Raw genomic sequence first — 17990 nt, forward strand, 5'->3', positions numbered from 1 at the left:
CAGCCATCGAGAGCACAGCTCCCTCACTTAACAGCAGGGAGTGGGACCCCGACAGCTTCAAGCCGAGGGGTCACTCAGAACACTTAAAATACAGTGCATGGAGGCAGGGTACAGACCATCCGCAATACCAATGGGAGCGGACTCCCGGATGAGCTCCCCTGAAGTGGCAGCGGCACCCAGAGACTTGGTTTACTTCTGTGTCAGAGTCTGCTTTATGGTCACATCAATACCAACATGGCCTAAGTGAGTAGGCTGCCCTCCCCTGTGTCCAACCTGCACCACGCTCCCCTGTGCTCCACCATCCAGAGTCCTGGGGCCTCCCCTACCTGTGGAGGGAACATCATCTGACTGCCCCCCCTCCATCTCCCCCGGGTACTCCCATCAGCAGTGGTGGTACTCCCCTTACCGTGAACCACGGGTGGCGTCACAAACTCTTATCCCCTGTAAATACCCCCCTTTACATTTGAGTGGACACAAGCCCCAGGATTCGGAGACCCTCGAGCCACAGCAAACCCCGGATCCAAGCAGTTCGACTGCTGCAGGGGTGGCACAAGTAGAAGCACCCTCTTGAGCTAGTACAGCCATGAGTCTTCTTGTGAATGATGCAACAAGTTTTTCACACCTGGATTTGGGGATCCTCTGCAGTTCTTCCTTGCAGATCCTCTCCAGTTCCATCAAGTTGGATGGTGAACGTTAGATTGCAGCCATCTTCAGGTCTCTCCAGAGATGCTCAATTGGGTTTAGGTCAGGGCTCTGGCTGGGCCAGTCAAGAATGGTCACAGAGTTGTTCTAAAGCCACTCCTTCATTATTTTAGCTGTGTGCTTAGAGTCATTGTCATATTGGAAGGTAAACATACGGCCAAGTCTGAGGTCCAGAGCTCTTTGGAAGAGGTTTTCTTCCAGGAAATCTCTGTTGTTTGCTGCATTTATCTTTCCTTCAAATGTAACTAGTTGTCCTACCCCTGCAGCTGATAAACACCCTCATAGCATGATGCTGCCACCACCATGTTTCACTGTTTGGATTGTATTGGGCAGGTGATGAGCAGTGTCAGGCTTTCTCCACACATACCGCTTAGAATTGTCACCAAAAAGTTCTATCTTCGTCTCATCAGACCAGAAAATCTTATTTCTCATAGTCTGAGAGTCCTTCATATGTTTTTTTGCAAACTCTATGCTGGCTTTCATATGTCTTGGACTGCGGAAAGGCTTCCATCGAGCCACTCTGCCATAAAGGCCTGACTGGTGGAGGCTGCAGTGATAGTTAACGTTATGAAAGTTTCTGCTATCTCCCTACTGCATCTCTGGAGCTCAACCACAGTGATCTTGGGGTTCTTCTTTACCTGTCTCACCAAGGCTCTTCTCCCACAATTGCTCAGTTTGGCTGGACAGCCAGGTCTAGGAAGAATTCTGGTGGTCCCAAACCTCTTCCATTTAAGGATTATGGAGGCCACTGTGCTCTTAGGAACCTTTAGTACTGCAGAAATTCTTTTGTAACCTTGGCCAGATCTGGGCCTTGCCACAATTCTGTCTCTGAGCTCCTTGGGCAGTTCTTTTGACCTCATGATTCTCATTTGGTCTGACATGCACTGTGAGCTGTGAGGTCTTATATAGACAGATGTGTGCCTTTCCACATCAAGTCCTATCAGTTTAATTAAACACAGCTGGACTCCAATGAAGGGGTAGAACCATCTCAAGGAGGATCACAAGGAAATGGATGGTATGTGACTTAAATATCAGTGTCTAAGAAAATGGGCTTAATACTTATGACCATGTGATATTTAAGTTTTTCTTGTTTAATAAATTTGCAAAAATGTCTACATTTCTGTTTTTTTTCTGTCAAGTTGGGGGATGGGGTACAGAGTGTACATTAATGAGACAAAAATGAACTTTTTTGAATTTACCAAATGGCTGTAATGAAACAGAGTGAAAAATTTAAAGGAGTCTGAATACTTTCTGTACCCACTGTAAATAGCTGAGTGTGCACATTTTTTAATATACAGCTTTAGCAATCCTCCCTTTATTTACATTTATTACTCTGTGCTGCCCACTACTTCTTTAATAGAAAAGTGTTGCGAGGAGCAGTGTATGTGGGAGATGTTATACAGAGGGTGTGTGTCTGGGGGGATATTATACACAGGAGCAGTGTGTGTGAGTGGGATATTATATAGAGGAACAGTGTGTGTTTTGGGCGAAATTATACAGAGGAGCAGTGTGTGTGGTAGGATATTATAAAGAGAGGCAGCTTGTGGGGGGGATAATATACAGAATGGCAGTGTATGTGAGGGATATTACACAGAGGGGCAGTTAGTGAGGGGAGATTATACAGAGGGCAGCCTCTATAATAGATATCTACATTATATAAATAATATTTTCAGCCAGCAGATGGTGTTTGATGTGGCCTATTAATATGTGATTAGAATGAAGTGCAGAATTGGAGTTTTTCCAAGAGGGCATTGAGATTGTGGATGGTTTGAGGGGTGGAGACGGAGCTGGGTTACAGCCTACACATATACTCAAGAGGGCATGAAAATTTTGCCAGTATGGGACCGTGAAATTCCTGGTGGCAACCGTGTGTGTGTGTGTGTGTGTGTGTGTGTGTGTGTGTGAGAGTGAAAGGATACTGGACCCGATGTTTGTGTTTGAAAGCAGAGGGATACTGTAACCAATCTGTGCGTGTGTCATGTGGTGTTCTTCACTCACCGGGCATGGTGACTTCTGACTCTGTTCACACTGCAGAGTCTGACACGCCACCTGGTAGTTCCGTTGCTCGGATAGAGCTGGGCGTCAACCAGTTTTGTGCTCACTGGTAATCAGTCTAGCAAGAATTAATTCCTGCTGGCCTGTGAATAGCTGCTAGGTTCACAGGTTGCAGAAGACCTATCACAGCCACCTCCGCCCTTTAAAAGAGGGTGGAACCTGTTCCTCCATGCCGATTATAGCGCTATCAATACCAGTCATTGTGCATTGTGATCCAGAGATTGGTGAGCTGCTGAGTGCTATTTGGTGTGCTCTGGAAATATCCTCATTGTTTGTTTATTTCTTCCCTGCACTTTATTTCTCCCTGAGCATGGATTGGCTTTACCCCCTTGTGTGCTTTAAGCGGGCTTTACACGCTACGATATATTTAACGAGATGTCGGCGAGGTCACGTCGTACGTGGCAACATCCGGCCTCGTTAGTGATATCGTAGCGTGTGACAGCGGTGAATGGGCAGAAATACTCACCTTCTCGTTCATCGCAGATTCGTCCCTAATTTTCTAAAAATCGCACGTCATTCCAGGACCTTGAAATATTTCTTACGAAGCCACTCCTTTGTTGCCCTGGCTGTGTGTTTCAGCTCATTGTTAGGCTGGAAGATCCAGCCACGACCCATCTTCATTGTTCTTACTGAGAAGGAGGTTGTTTGCCAAAAGCTTGCAACACATGACCTCATCCCTCCTCTCTTCTATATGATGCAGTTGTCCTTTCCCCTTTGCTGAAAAGCACCCCAAAAATATGCTGTTTCCACCCCCAAGCTTCCTGGTTAGGAAGATGATATTGATTTGATACCAAAAAGTTCTATTTTTGTCTCTATTGTCCCCATGACCTTCTCCCATGCCTCCTATGGATTATCCAAATGGTCATCAGTGAATGTTAAACGGGCCTGGACATGTGCTGGTTTGAGCAGAGAGACGTTGCATGCTTTGCAGGATTTTTATCCATGACGGTAAAATGTGTTACTAACTGCAATCTTTGAGATCGTGGTCCCAAATCTATACAGATCAATGACCAAGTTCTCCGGTGTAGTTTTTTCCTGATTCCTGAACTTTCTCAGAATCATCCTTACCCCACGAGTCCAGCTCTTGCATGGAACCCCAGACCGAGTAAGATTGACAGTCACCTTGTTTTTTCCATTTTCTAACAATTGTGACAACTGTTGTTGCCGTCTCACCAAGCTGCTTGCCTATTAGCCTTTAGCTCATAGCTACATTTTTTTTCCTGGTGTCCTTAGACAGTTCTTTGGTCTTGGCCATGGTGGACAGGTTAGCTTGTGATTGATTGTGTGTGTGGAAAGGTTTCTTTTATACAGGTACCGAGTTCAAACAAGTGCAATTAATACAGTTAATGAGTACAGATTTAGAGGGCTTCTTAAGGGGGCTTTACACGCTGCGACATCGCTAATGCGGAGTCATTGGGGTCACGGAATTTGTGACGCACATCCGGCCGCATTAGCGATGCCGTTGCGTGTGACACCGATAAGCGATTTTGCATCGTTGCAAAAACATGCAAAATCGCTAATCGGCGACATGGGGGTCCATTCTTAAAAATCGTTACTGCAGCAGTAACGAAGTTGTTCCTCGTTCCTGCGGCAGCACACATCGCTGCGTGTGACGCCGCAGGAACGAGGAAGCTCCCCTTACCTGCCTCCCGGCTACTATGTGGAAGGAAGGAGGTGGGTGGGATGTTACGTCCCGCTCATCTCCGCCCCTCCGCTGCTATTGGGCGGCGGTTCAGTGACGCTTCAGTGACGTCGCTGTGACGCCGCACGGACCGTCCCCTTAGAAAGGAGGCGGTTCGCCGGTCACAGCGACGTCGCCGGACAGGTAAGTATGTGTGACGGCTCTGGACGATGTTGTGCGGCACGGGCAGCGATTTGCCCGTGTCGAGCAACAGATGGGGGCGGGTACCCACACTAGCGATATCGGGACCGATATCGCAGTGTGTAAAGTAGCCTTTAAAGAAAAAATAACAGGTCTGTGAGAGTGAGAAATCTTGCTGATTGTCAGAGATGAGCAAACTTGTTTGAAAAAGCTTTGCAATTCTCAAATTCGCCATGAGCCTTGCCCAATCGGTTTCACGTTTGGATTCCTGAACACTTTGCAAAATTGGTAAAATTCGGCCTTTGTTCAGTAACGTTTCGCATTTATACTATTGCAGAAACTATCCACTTCTGGCCTCATCACAGCCATGTCAAGTAGTGGCATGGCTTTGATTGGCTAGGAAAATAATTGTTAAAAAAAAAGAAAGGAGAATGGTTAAATCTGGAAATACTTGGCAGTCTCCGTGCAGCTGTAACACTGATTCTGGGTTTAGTCATTATCCCTCATGCATATTCACTGCTCCCCCCATCTGGAGGTACGGTTCATCGAGCCCAATTGAATCAGGGGTACGTTCATCGAACCTTTACTGAACCGAATTTCGAACCTTTATCAAACATTTTCGAACCTCATTGAATCCAATGAGAGGCAAATAAAACACTTTTGGGGGGTTGAAAAACTTCCAAAACAGCAAAAATACAATTTAGAGTGCAGCACCGCTGTTTTGGCATAGCCATTAGCTTCCTAGGCAATTGACAGAAAAATATAAAGGTGCATGAGAGAGAGGCGTAGGGCTTGTGTTCCCATCCCCCTGCCAGTACAGACAAAACACAACTTGGAAACCCATCTTGGAGTTTAGAGATTTATAAACATTTCAGGCAGACAGCAGGACAGTGGCATTAATTTCTCCTCCCTCCCCAGTTTCCCCATAGTATCTTTGCACAGCAGAAAGATATGGTCCATGCAACACATAGGATTTTGCCTGGTATTTACATTTTAAAAAGTGAGAACACAGTGACCGTGCCTTCTGCTTCAGTGCATCCAGACAGAAATAGTGCCCTAGAAATTTCTGTACAACCAGGTTGAGCACGTGAGCCACGCAATGCACATGAGATGTCACCCAAGCATAGTATCACCAACCCATTTGCACTATTCTCGCACACGGCCTTCCCTGGCTTCAAGTTCAATAGATACAGATATTGATCAAACTGTGCCTGGAGAGTGGTCCAACTCTGCAGCTGTGTGGCTGTGTTCTCCAATGCATAGTAACTTAAACACTGCCTGATAGCGTTGACTTCAACATAGGATGTGGCCTGGAATTTTAATTTTAACAATAAAGAGATGCATGAGTCACAGGCGTAGGGCTGGTGCTCCCATACCCCTGGCACTATAGACAAAAGCGAACTTGGAAACCTTACTTGGAGTCTCCACATTTCCAAAAATTAAGGTCAAGCAACAGCAAAAGTGGCAACAATTGGCACACACTCTATATAAATTTTGTATAAAAGTTACACCTTTAGAATAAATATCCACTAATATAAACAACCGATGTAAAATGTTAAACTGTAAGGAAGCTTATTGGATTTATCGCCTCCAGAGTTTGTATCTAATCGGTTTGAATGATGTAGTGGAAAATGTATAATAACTTTATATATAAATAAGGGGAAGGAGGAAGAAAAAAAAAAAATTAAGAAGGTTGAATTTTATTTAACTTTTAATAAGTTTTAAAACAAAAAGTCTTTTTATATAATATTCAATAATTCTAATGTTTGATATTGTTGTTGTTATTGCTGTGTAATTCTTAGTTTATTACAAGCGAATCCTATGTAATGTGATTAGAGGCGGGTGGGCGCGGTTATCTGTTCAGGATGTCTCCACCTTGGAATGAGAGATTAGTCTCCATATAAGCATGCCTCTTCATGAAGTTAGATGTATACATCTTTTTTCTCTCAATTATACCTGAAGAAGGCTGAAGGATAAAACATCCGAGCCGAAACGCGTTGTATAATTAACCATATTTTAATGTACAAATAAAATATCTCCTTACTTATTTGTATATTGGTGTAGTCATATGACCGAAAATCATCCAATCTGTTCCACCATCGGTAGCAGGAGCGCCGCAAGACTGGTAATTGCTTGTGGAATCTCTATTTATAAAGAATAATCCAAAATTCCAGGTGAGAGGAGTAGGAAGCTTGTGGATGGTTAGAGGAAGCGATTGATTGCAGTTATTTATTCCAAAGGATGAGCAGTCAAATATTAAGTTGAGGGGGACAACAATTGTGTCCGGCCCATTTTTGGGGTTTTCTGTGAAATTATATCCAATTTTCTTTTTTTTTCCCTCATTTTTTTGTTTTGTTCTAATACACACAAAGAAAATTAACATTTGCATAAGAAAACTTGCAATAATTTTATGAGAGAAATACTTCATTTTCTGGAACAATTTCAAGGGTGCCAACACTTTCGGCCATGACTGTATGAACTCTATTATGATAAAACCAAAAGAATAGCCCGGGATCTGTACAGATTGTTGTTACCACATCTTTATACTGATTATTACTTGTAAATGTCTCCTATTTTTCCATGTGCAGTAGACTTTATAGAGCAGCAGGAGTTCACTCCTCACTTTCCTGTGTGATCCGGTGATAACAGCAGATCTGTGTCTTTCTCGGGCAGGTTTTGTAAAACATTGAAGTCCTGCAGCTCCTTCTCCCATGACCATGGATTTACAGTTGAAGTTGGTTCTTCCCTTACATTTAAAGCTGGAATACCATGTATAGCCGAGACCGAGACAACTATAAATATAAATACGAGCACAACCAACAACTGGAGCTTCATGGAAACCAATGAGACCGAGGTAAATGTTATCTGTCACCAATGGTATCTGAATATTATTCTCTCCAGCCATGGTGGGTGATATCTGAGTATCCTTCTCTCCAGCCATGGTGGGTGATATCTGAGTATCCTTCTCTCCAGCCATGGTGGGTGATATCTGAGTATCCTTCTCTCCAGCCATGGTGGGTGATATCTGAGTATCCTTCTCTCCAGCCATGGTGGGTGATATCTGAATATCCTTCTCTCCAGCCATGGTGGGTGATATCTGAGTATCCTTCTCTCCAGCCATGGTGGGTGATATCTGAGTATCCTTCTCTCCAGCCATGGTGGGTGATATCTGAGTATCCTTCTCTCCAGCCATGGTGGGTGGTATCTGAATATCCTTCTCTCCAGCCATGGTGGGTGATATCTGAGTATCCTTCTCTCCAGCCATGGTGGGTGATATCTGAGTATCCTTCTCTCCAGCCATGGTGGGTGATATCTGAGTATCCTTCTCTCCAGCCATGGTGGGTGGTATCTGAATATCCTTCTCTCCAGCCATGGTGGGTGATATCTGAGTATCCTTCTCTCCAGCCATGGTGGGTGATATCTGAGTATCCTTCTCTCCAGCCATGGTGGGTGATATCTGAGTATCCTTCTCTCCAGTCATGGTGGGTGATATCTGAGTATCCTTCTCTCCAGTCATGGTGGGTGATATCTGAGTATCCTTCTCTCCAGCCATGGTGCGTGGTATCTAAATATCCTTCTCTCCAGCCATGGTGGGTGATATCTGAGTATCCTTCTCTCCAGCCATGGTGCGTGGTATCTGAATATCCTTCTCTCCAGCCATGGTGGGTGGTAATGTAAGAGCTGTGAACAATGGTGGTCATGTCCCTTCCCTGAAGATACCAATCACTGTATTGTCTTGTCACGTATTGTAGTGTGAAGAGTGTCTTGTGTCTTTTGTAAATACTGTGATGTAATGTGTCCTTTGAATTGTGTTGTATTGTTATCTTCCTGTGACGCGCCCAGCGAGGCCTGGGGAGACATTAATAAGCCACGGTTCTCTGGCTGCTGTTGGGACGTCGTGGTGGCTGGGCCCGGTTCTGTGACCCGGGTGGTGTCGTTTAATAAACATAAAGGGGATGATGGTTGTTTCGTGATGTATGTGGTATATGGCAAGATTGATGCCACCGCTGCGGAGTAGGGACCTCTGGGACTGATGGTGACGCAGCTTAGATAGTTTAGCTCTCCACAGGTAGAGCTGGACCCCAGGGTAGATGAGGTTGGTAGTAGTCTATTATAGCGGGCGCAGGCGAATAATGGAGCGACTCAGGGGTGCAGTCAATAGGTGTTTACTCACTGTAGCCGGTTACACATGTGCCATGGACCACCTTGGGAGTGCCGGGATTCACTGTGATGGGCTCCAGCCGACCCCGGGTAGTTCAGAGGTCAAGTCCGGTGCACCTCTCTTTAATGTACTCTTTCCCTGGTTGACGTCTGCACCGGCTTCGCCCTCCTGCCTTGCGCCCTCACTCACTGAACCTTGTCCGGTGCCTGTGAACCCTGTTCGGCGGTGTGAAGTTCTATCCCCGTTGGACCTTTTTGGGTCACTTTCCAGTGAATTCATGTGCGGTGGTAGCTTTTTTGCTTCAAGACACCTCAGCCACTGGTTTCACTAGGGAGCACGTGGGTTTAATCTCCTCTAGCCTGGGGACCAGTCCCCGAATTGCAACCATGCCCCTCCACTCATTGATTATGTGTGGAATGAGACCAGGGGGTAGTATAGGAATTCCCGTGGGCTTTGGGACCCTTCTATCTATGTATGGGCCGAGTGGTACCAGCTCCAGACCTCGGGTCTTTGCTTCTCCACTCCTCCTCTCCAACTTTCAACTCCTCTCTCTCCACACGACACCTCTGTTCACGCTCAGCTGACTCCACCTCCAGGTCTGGTTCGGGTATAATCACGCCCTTACCATGTTTGGTGATGTGTTGCTGAGTGAGTCTGCTGTACTTTTGCATGGACCGACATTGACCTCCTTACCCAGGATGGAATACCACACCTCTGGCTGAGGTGCAGTACCTCTGTGGCGACTGAAGCCTCAGGGGCACCACACCTGCATAACGTAAGGTACAATGCATAGTGTGTCATTTATAAGATGTAACAGTGTTGATAATGTTTTATGTATAGTATTGATATGAGAATATTTTTTAAGAAAGTTCTGCCCAGCAACAAACCGCAGGGAAAAAAATAGTTAAGTGTAAAGACTAGCCCACCTCGGGAGGGGTCAGCTGACTGGAAAAGTAACAGTTACATAGTTACATAGGATGAAACAAGACCTAGGTCCAACCTTCCTCCAACAATTATACATTTTGTCATTAAGTCATTAATAACTGACAATGTTGTGTGTACTGAGGAAATCATCTGCCCTGATATAAAGCTGTTATAGTATCTGCCATTACTACCTCTTGTGGTCGGCATTCCACAGTCTGACTGCTCTAACTGTAAAGAAGCCTTTCCTATTTAGCTGCCGGAATCGCTTTTCTTCCACTCGCAGTGAGTGCCCCCTGGTCCTTAGTATTGTCTTTGGAAGGAATAAGTCATGTGTCAGTCCTTTATATTGACCACACATGTATTTATACATATAATGAGATCTCCTCTGAGACGTCTTTTTTCTAAGCTAAACATATCTAACTTTTTCAACCACTCATCATATGGGAGGCCTCCATTCCTCATCATACGGGCGGCCTCCATTACTCATCATACGGGCGGCCTCCATTCCTCATCATACGGGCGGCCTCCATTCCTCATCATACAGGCGGCCTCCATTCCTCATCATACGGGCGGCCTACATTCCTCATCATACGGGCGGTCTCCATTCCTTGTAATAATCTAGTTACCTTTGAACTGACTCTATCTTCTGAATGTCCTTTTTAAAATGTGGAGCCCAAAACTGGATCCCATATTCCAGATGTGGCCTTACAAGTGGTTTATAGAGGGGCAACAATACGTTAGGATCGCGGAATCACTGATTCTTTTATTATGGAAAGAATCAGTGAAGGCCTAGTGAGCATACGTGAGAGACATATTTTCAATCAGCCACGGAGGTTGCAAACAGTGGGTGGTTTGTGGCAGTGGAGCAAATGAGGCAGAAGACAAGATAGCGTGATCCTCAATAGTAGGTGGAGACATGGGGTGTGAACAGTATTGTAATTAGTGATCAACACAAAAGGAGTGGCTCCAGGTTTTAGGAGCGAGAGGACGGAAGCCTAGCTGACAAGGTTTTGGGTGACATCTACTGGTGGCCGGGCCCCTAAACTATCAAGATACTGGGTTATTCTGTACTGGAGTGTGAATGTAGTCAGACTGCAGAGTGGTTTCCTGCTTGATGTCCTGGAGTGCAAAGCTTTATTCTTATCAATATTGGACCCCTAAGGAGACTGGACATGGGACTGCAGGAAAGGAAGGTCACCATCACTGAGAACTCTAATGCTGGATGAGTTTGCACTGGGACATATCAGCCCAGTTAAATTAAAGAACCCAGCAAGAAGATGAACGGCGTCTCATAATGTTTGCATGCTGGAAGATTTGTGTCTGCTATCTAGAGTGTAACGTCGTGAATGATAATGAAAAATCCGGTAAAGAGTTGTGGTTCAAAGTGAACAGTTTCCCTCTTTATGCATGTAAAGCCTGCTTTACACGTTACGATTTCGCATACGATATCGTATGCGATGTGACCCGCCCCCATCGTATGTGCGGCACGTTCAATTTGTTGCCCGTGACGCACAAACGATTATTCACACGTACTTACCCGTCCATACAACCTCCATGTGGGCGGCGAACATCCACTTCCTGGAGCGGGAGGGACATTTGGCGTCACATCGACGTCACGCGGCAGCCAGCCAATAGAAGCGGAGGGGCGGAGATGAGCGGCACGTAAACATCCCGCCCACCTCCTTCCTTCCGCGTTGCCGGCAGGAGCCGCGGGACACAGGTAAGCTGCAGTTCATCGTTCCCGGGGTGTCACACACTGCGATGTGTGCTACCCCGGGTACGATGAACAACCTGACGTTCAATTTTTAGGAATTGAACGACGTGCATGCAATGAACGTTTTAACGTTCAATCGCAATCGCACGTAGCTGTCACAGACTACAATATACCTTACGATGCTGGATGTGGGTCACTTACGACGTGACCCCACCGACACATCATAAGATATATTGTAGCATGTAAAGCGGGCTTAAGTCATCATCTGGCCCTGGTCAGTTTACACCAGCAGCAGTATGCGGACTGCATGGATTGCACGGCTTAAGGCCAGGGCCAGGTGTTTGATGTAGCTTGCTGAGGCGTACAGAGTCAATCCCTCACCTTTGACCACTGCCTCACACCACTCTACACTTGGCGTAAAAGGCAGGATCAAGCCTCACGGATGGAAGATCCAAGCGTTGTGAGAGGTTACTGGATATAATATTAGTAGTATAATAATTATCTACATTAATAATCAGATACTGGAAATTATCAAATGAGCACCGGCACTACAGGAACAATGGAGCCACTGGTGATCGAGTGGTTCTGTGTGTGGACCACCTCATTAAAATAAATAAACTAAGATAAGATAAGATATAGAACACCATGCATCCACTGAATCACATACAATACTGCTAAACCAGGAAATACTTGGTGCAGGGTGTTCAAACAGTGGTACTAACACTACTTCATTAACTCTCCTCTCACTCTCTTCTAGATCCTCTCACTCTCTTCTAGATCCTTTACAGTCTGGCTTCCGCCCTTTCACTCAACAGAAACTGCCCTTGTCAAAGTGACCAATGACCTTTTGACAGCAAAACGTAACGGTGACCACTCTCTTCTTACTCTTCTTGACCTTTCTGCTGCCTTCGACACTGTTGACCACCATCTCCTTCTCTCTATGCTCCATTCTATCGGCCTAAAGGACACTGTGCTCTCCTGGTTCTCCTCCTATCTTTCTGGCCGTTCATTCAATGTATCATTTGCTGGCTCCACATCTCCTCTTCCTCTCACTGTTGAGGTCTCTCAAGCTTCAGTCCTTGGCCCTCTTCTTTTCTCCCTCTACACTGCCCCAATTGGAATGGCCATCAGCAGATTTGGCTTTCAGTACCATCTTTATGCTGATGACACACAGCTATACACCTCATCCCCTGAGCTCACCCCCGCTGTACTACAGAACACAAGTGATTGCCTGACTGCAGTTTGCAACATCATGTCTGCTCTCTATCTGAAACTTAACCTTTCCAAAACTGAACTTCTTCTTTTCTCTCCATCTCCCAAACTTCCTAAACCTGACATCTCCCTCTTTGTGTGTGGCCCAATGATAAGTCCTAGGCAGCAGCCCACTGTCTGGGGGTTATGCTTGACACTGATCTTTCCTTCACCTCCCACATACAATCTCTTGCCCGCTCCTGCCTCTTGCACCTCAAGAATATCTCTAGAATCCGCCCCGTTCTTACAATGGAAACGACAAAAACCCTCACCGTGGCCCTGATCCACTCCCGCCTTGACTACTGTAACTCTCTATTAATTGGTCTCCCCCTTACTAGACTCTCTCCTCTACAGTCCATCCTTAATGCAGCAGCCAGGGTCACCTATCTTGCTAACCGCTACTCGGATGCCTCTGCTCTTTGCCAGTCATTGCAATGGCTGCCCATATATCACAGGATCCAATTCAAACTGCTTATTCTCACCCACAAAACTCTCCACAGTGTGGCACCCCCCTACATCTCCACCCTCCTCTCTGTCTATCACACCACCCGTTCTCTATGCTCGGCAAATGACTTTCGACTAACATCCACACTAATTCGAACCTCAAACTCCCGAATCCAAGACTACTTCTGAGCTGCACCAAACCTCTGGGACACTCTACCCCAAGAAGTTAAGACAAATCACAATTTACTCAGCTTCAGACGCTCCCTAAAAACGCATCTTTTTAGGGCGGCCTATCACACTCCCTAGCCAAACGAATTTCACCTAATCCCTCCACAACTTATTAGAAAATAACCGCAAGTCAAACTCCATGGCACCCAAATGCATCTCAAGGCTCTGACCAACTGGTCCAGGAAGCCATTATCTATCCCCCATTTCCTTGAGATGGCTGGATTGTCACTGTAAATAAGCACTTGTACCTTGCCCCTCCCCCCATCTCATTGTAGATTGTAAGCTCTCACGAGCAGGGTTGCCTTTTTTCCCTTTAAATATTGTATCTTCTATAATTGTTACTTGTTTGTATATGTATATGATATGTATATGTATATGATCCTCCTGAATTGTAAAGCGCTGCGGAATATGTTGGCGCTATAGAAATAAAGATTAATATTATTATTATTATTATTATTATAACTCACTAGAAGGTGACTGCACAGAGAGCTGATAGGGTGGAACACTGTGATTATAACTTACTCAGATTGCACAGAATTCAAGGCTGCAGGTGGTTTTGGCAGGTGGTCCGCGCGGCTGTCAGTAATGCTGGAAGTTTCCTGGAGTGGCTTAGTTGAACGGTTAACTTTCCCCACAGGGAAATACGCAGGGCGGGTGGCAAAAAATTAACGCGATACAGGCCGGAGCACCCAGGCCGGTGGTGTCCCGGCTGTACAGGAGTCGCGTGTACAGCACTTGTGACATCATAATCACACTGTTCGGCCCTGTCAGTGTGCCGCCCCCGCGACAGCTGACGGGCTGCTCGGATCCAGATCCCCAGTGGCTCGAGGGGTCTCCGGACCCAAGGCGGGTCGGGTGGCCGCTCGAAATGAAAAAGGGGGAAAAGATATTTACAATAAGGGGGTGAAAGGATTAGATAGTGTTCATGACGCCACCCACGGGTCGTGGTAAAGCGGGATACCACCGCTGCTGCGTTGGTGAGGGAGCGCCCGGGAGCGATGGAATTGCAGCTCGTGATGTTAACCCCTTCGTGAGCAGGGGGATAGTTTCCCGAGGCTCGGTAACGGCTGGCTGGGGACCCGTCGGGAGTAGAGGGACACAACGTACTCACACAGTCCAGAAATGCTGACGCTGACACTGGGTAAACCAAAGTCCTGAATGCCCTTTAACCTTTGGTTGAACACGCTGGGTCCGTGCCCTTTTGGCGTTGCTGGTTGGTCTGAAGCCTTGTTCCTTGGCACTGTGTTTACTCTGTGTGGATCCCTTTTGCCTGAAACTACTCAGGTCCCGCTCACCTGCATGGCTAGCAGAGTGAGCTTGCTCTCAGGATTCACGCTTGGGATTTTCTGGACAATTTTGGGAAGTCCTATCCACCTTGTTGCGCTAGTACCCTGATTTTGGAGCGGGTGGAGAACGGTTCGTGAAGATTCCGTCCTCGTCAGGTGAGTTACTGGGCTGCATAAAGCTCCTTCCCAGCCTAGGGTCCACGTACCCTGTCGTGCCCTGGTCCCTGCCCGGTTGTAGCACAAGGCTGCCGATCTGCCCTCCGTGGCAGTACTGTGCCCCCTGTCACTACCCCCTGCGACTGGGGTTCCAGCTCCTTACAGTCCAGGTCAACGTCTGGCACCTGGGACGGGTACAGGAGCCCTGCTCCGCAGCATGACCTTTCCCTGTCACAGCTCACTGACTACTCTCTGACTACTCCTGACACTGCTGGCCCTCCTTCTTCCATCCTCTCCATCTGGGTGGCCCTTTTCCCCTCGGAGTGCCCAATGGGTGTCTGGTGGGTGTGGTGCAGAATGTTCCTCAGGATTTGTGTATACCTGTTCTTAGCAACATCAAAGGGACAGGACCCGTAACCAAGGAGGAGCGGGTACCATGCAGAAGGGCAGATTGCACGGCACCCTTGTGACGACCTGATAGGCCAGGGCGTTACATCAGCACTCTGTTCAGTCCCCTTCTAGGGAGTTAATGAAGTAGTGTTAGTGTACCACCCCGCGCTCGGCTGAAGCCAAGCCGCTCGGATCTGGGCTCGTGTGTCGGTGGCTCGAGCGCCTCCGGACCGGGGGTCACTTCGCTCTGCAAGGGGGCTGGCGCTTTGAAGGGGGTTTTTAGGTTAAAGTTCGTGACGCCACCCACGGGTCGTGGTGAACGTAGGCACCACCGCTGCTGTTTACTAGGCACCCCGGGGGAGATGTTGTGCAGTTTTGGTGTTAACCCCTCCGTGTGCAGGGGTGATGGCCCCGGGACCAGATGGGTATGGTGTAGTGGTGCTTGGCGATGCGCAGCCCGAGGGCACAGTGATACTCACTATTAAAGATGCACTGAGTCTCTGGTAAACCACGAAGGATGGTGGTCGGTGCCCGCAGCCGGCTGCATCTGGTCCCCCAGTCGAATTTTGGTGGTCTCCGCCTTTCTCCTGCACCTTTTTTGTAGTTGGACACCCGTGCTTCAGCTACGGGAGCCCCGCTCCCCGGAGTGTACGTGTCGGGAGAGCCCGTTTGCCCGCAGACGCTGGCCCCTTGGATCTCTAGCCTTGACGGTGACTTTTTATCCCCTTTTAGGTGGGCTGTTATCTTCAGTCGGGACTTGGGTGGGAAAGGACTTAAAGTCCAGACCTCAATCAGTTAATTAACGGGTCCGGCAGTTTCTGGACCCCGTTTCAGGGTCTGAGTACCCCCTCTGTGCTCCGGCTTCCAGTCGGTTCCCCGGTTCGGTTCCGGCGGGCCACTGCCCTGTCCCGGTCCCTTACAGTTCTGAAACGCCCGAGCCGGGGCTTGCAGGGCTCGCACAGTCACCGGGCCGGTGGTATTCGGGGTCAGGCTGTGAGTGGCCCGACCCAGCTTCCGTGACCCCCGGCGGGTTTCAATAAAAGGAAAGTCCCAAAGTCAGTCCGGTGTTACAAGGGGGATGGAAGGAGGGTAACGGGGTTCCTGGGGAACTTGCCATTGCTCTCCCCCAGGAAACGGGATGGGACGGGGACGGGGATTGCAGCTCCACCCGTGGTTTGCGGCCAGGTGTTAAGCCGCCGCTGCGCAGTCTCTCTCCGGGGCAGGTGGTACGGGCAGCTGGATGGAATCGCTCCCCACGGGTGGAGCGGGGGAGCCCCGGGAGGTTATTGAGACCCAGGGCAACAGTCCTCAGGGACATCGGGGGCACAGGGCGGCGGCATTACTCACAGCAGTCACGGAGTGCGGTTCCAGTTGTTCTTTATTAAAAGTCCGTTCCACATCGCAGCCGGGTGCTGGTCGTCGCCGCCTGTAGCCTTTGGTTGGTCCCGGGCAGGTAGGAGGAAGGGGGTCCGGTGAGGTGATCTGGGTATTCCCTTCCGTGTGCGTTAGTGCCATCCCCGTGGCATAGAGCATCTTGGGAACTCGCCGCCTCTCTGTCTCTCTCATCCCAGTAGCGGGCGACCCCAACCGCCACCGGGTACAACTTTCTCCAGGGATCCCCAGTTCTCAGCTCCATTCCCTTCCTTTAGGTGTTATCAGCCCTGGTCTCGTGGCATCTCCTCAGCAGGGAGCTGTCCTGTGTAAGTCTGCACTCTCCTGCAGCCTCGGAAGTTCTGACTAAACTTTCTGTGTGTTCTGTACTAAACTCACTCCTATTCAGGCCCCCCTCCCCTTGGTTGTCATGGGGACCTGCCTGTGTCCAGCCACCTGCTCATTAAGGAGACAGGATGAGTCATGGACTCAAAATTTCATGCTGCAAAAGCTATTAACTCCTTCCTGCCAGTGTGCTGTGAGTGTGCGTGTCGACTTCACTCCTCCTGTCCGGGAAAAAATGGGGTAACATTTAATACCCTGTAACGACCCGGGTTACAGGGGCGTTACAATCCTCCAGACCAAAAACGCAACACTTCGGGGTTGCGACAACAAACAACGCCGCAAAAAAAACAAAAAACTTTTCATAGATAAACAAATTAACACATCCCTTCTACCAGGACCCAATAAGGGATAGGAAGAGGCAGGAGGAAAAAGAAGAAGAAAAAGAAGAAAAGCATGGAAAAAGAAACAGTTGCATATATCAAAAACATTTAAACTTTCTGGAACAGGCCTCCTTACGGCGCTCCAGGGCCCTCCAGGTACCCAGGTTTAGGGAATAAACTCAGGAGTCCAATCTCGGCGCAGGCTGCGATGCCGGGCTCACCCCTCCGGCCACCACTCGCCAAAGCTCGCACCCAGGCAGTCCATATCATTCCCCCATCTTCTCCTGGTCCTGGGGAGGCAGGGTTCCTGGCTCCTAGCAAATGTCCAACAAAGGGGCGGGCACGGATTTTCACGCCCCGCTGCAGCCCCACCCACGAAGGGCGGGCTAGTCCAGTCCTTGTTGGTATGCATGGCGCCCATCCCATTCTCAATGGATGCCATTGTACAGTCCAAGTCCATTTGTCGCATGCCCGCAGCCGCGGGCACCAAAATAAATGTTAGACGATCCAATATTGCAGATGGTGTTCACAAGGCACACGTCACCCAGTGTTACCGGGTCTCGTCCGGACCCTGCTCGCAGCGCCAACTTGAAACGCCTGTGCCGGGGCTTGCAGGGCTCGCACGGTCACCGGGCCGGTGGTATTCGGGGTCAGGCTGTGAGTGGCCCGACCCGGCTTCCGTGACCCCCGACGGGTTTCAATAAAAAGAAAGTCCCAAAGTCAGTCCGGTGTTACAAGGGGGATGGAAGGAGGGTAATGG

General features: G+C 48.3%; 1 protein-coding gene across 1 annotated transcript in view; it reads left to right on the forward strand.

Annotated features, from left to right (window-relative positions):
• The window catches only part of LOC142303972 (uncharacterized), a 62525-nt gene that overhangs the window by 31056 nt on the left and 13479 nt on the right, over window positions 1–17990 (forward strand). The window contains exon 3 of the mRNA XM_075345902.1: window positions 7253–7433. Coding sequence (XP_075202017.1) covers window positions 7253–7433 — 181 coding nt within the window. The remainder of the gene's footprint in view (window positions 1–7252; window positions 7434–17990) is intronic.

Source organism: Anomaloglossus baeobatrachus, chromosome 1, assembly GCF_048569485.1.
Source record: "Anomaloglossus baeobatrachus isolate aAnoBae1 chromosome 1, aAnoBae1.hap1, whole genome shotgun sequence".
NCBI classification, from domain to species: domain Eukaryota; kingdom Metazoa; phylum Chordata; class Amphibia; order Anura; family Aromobatidae; genus Anomaloglossus; species Anomaloglossus baeobatrachus.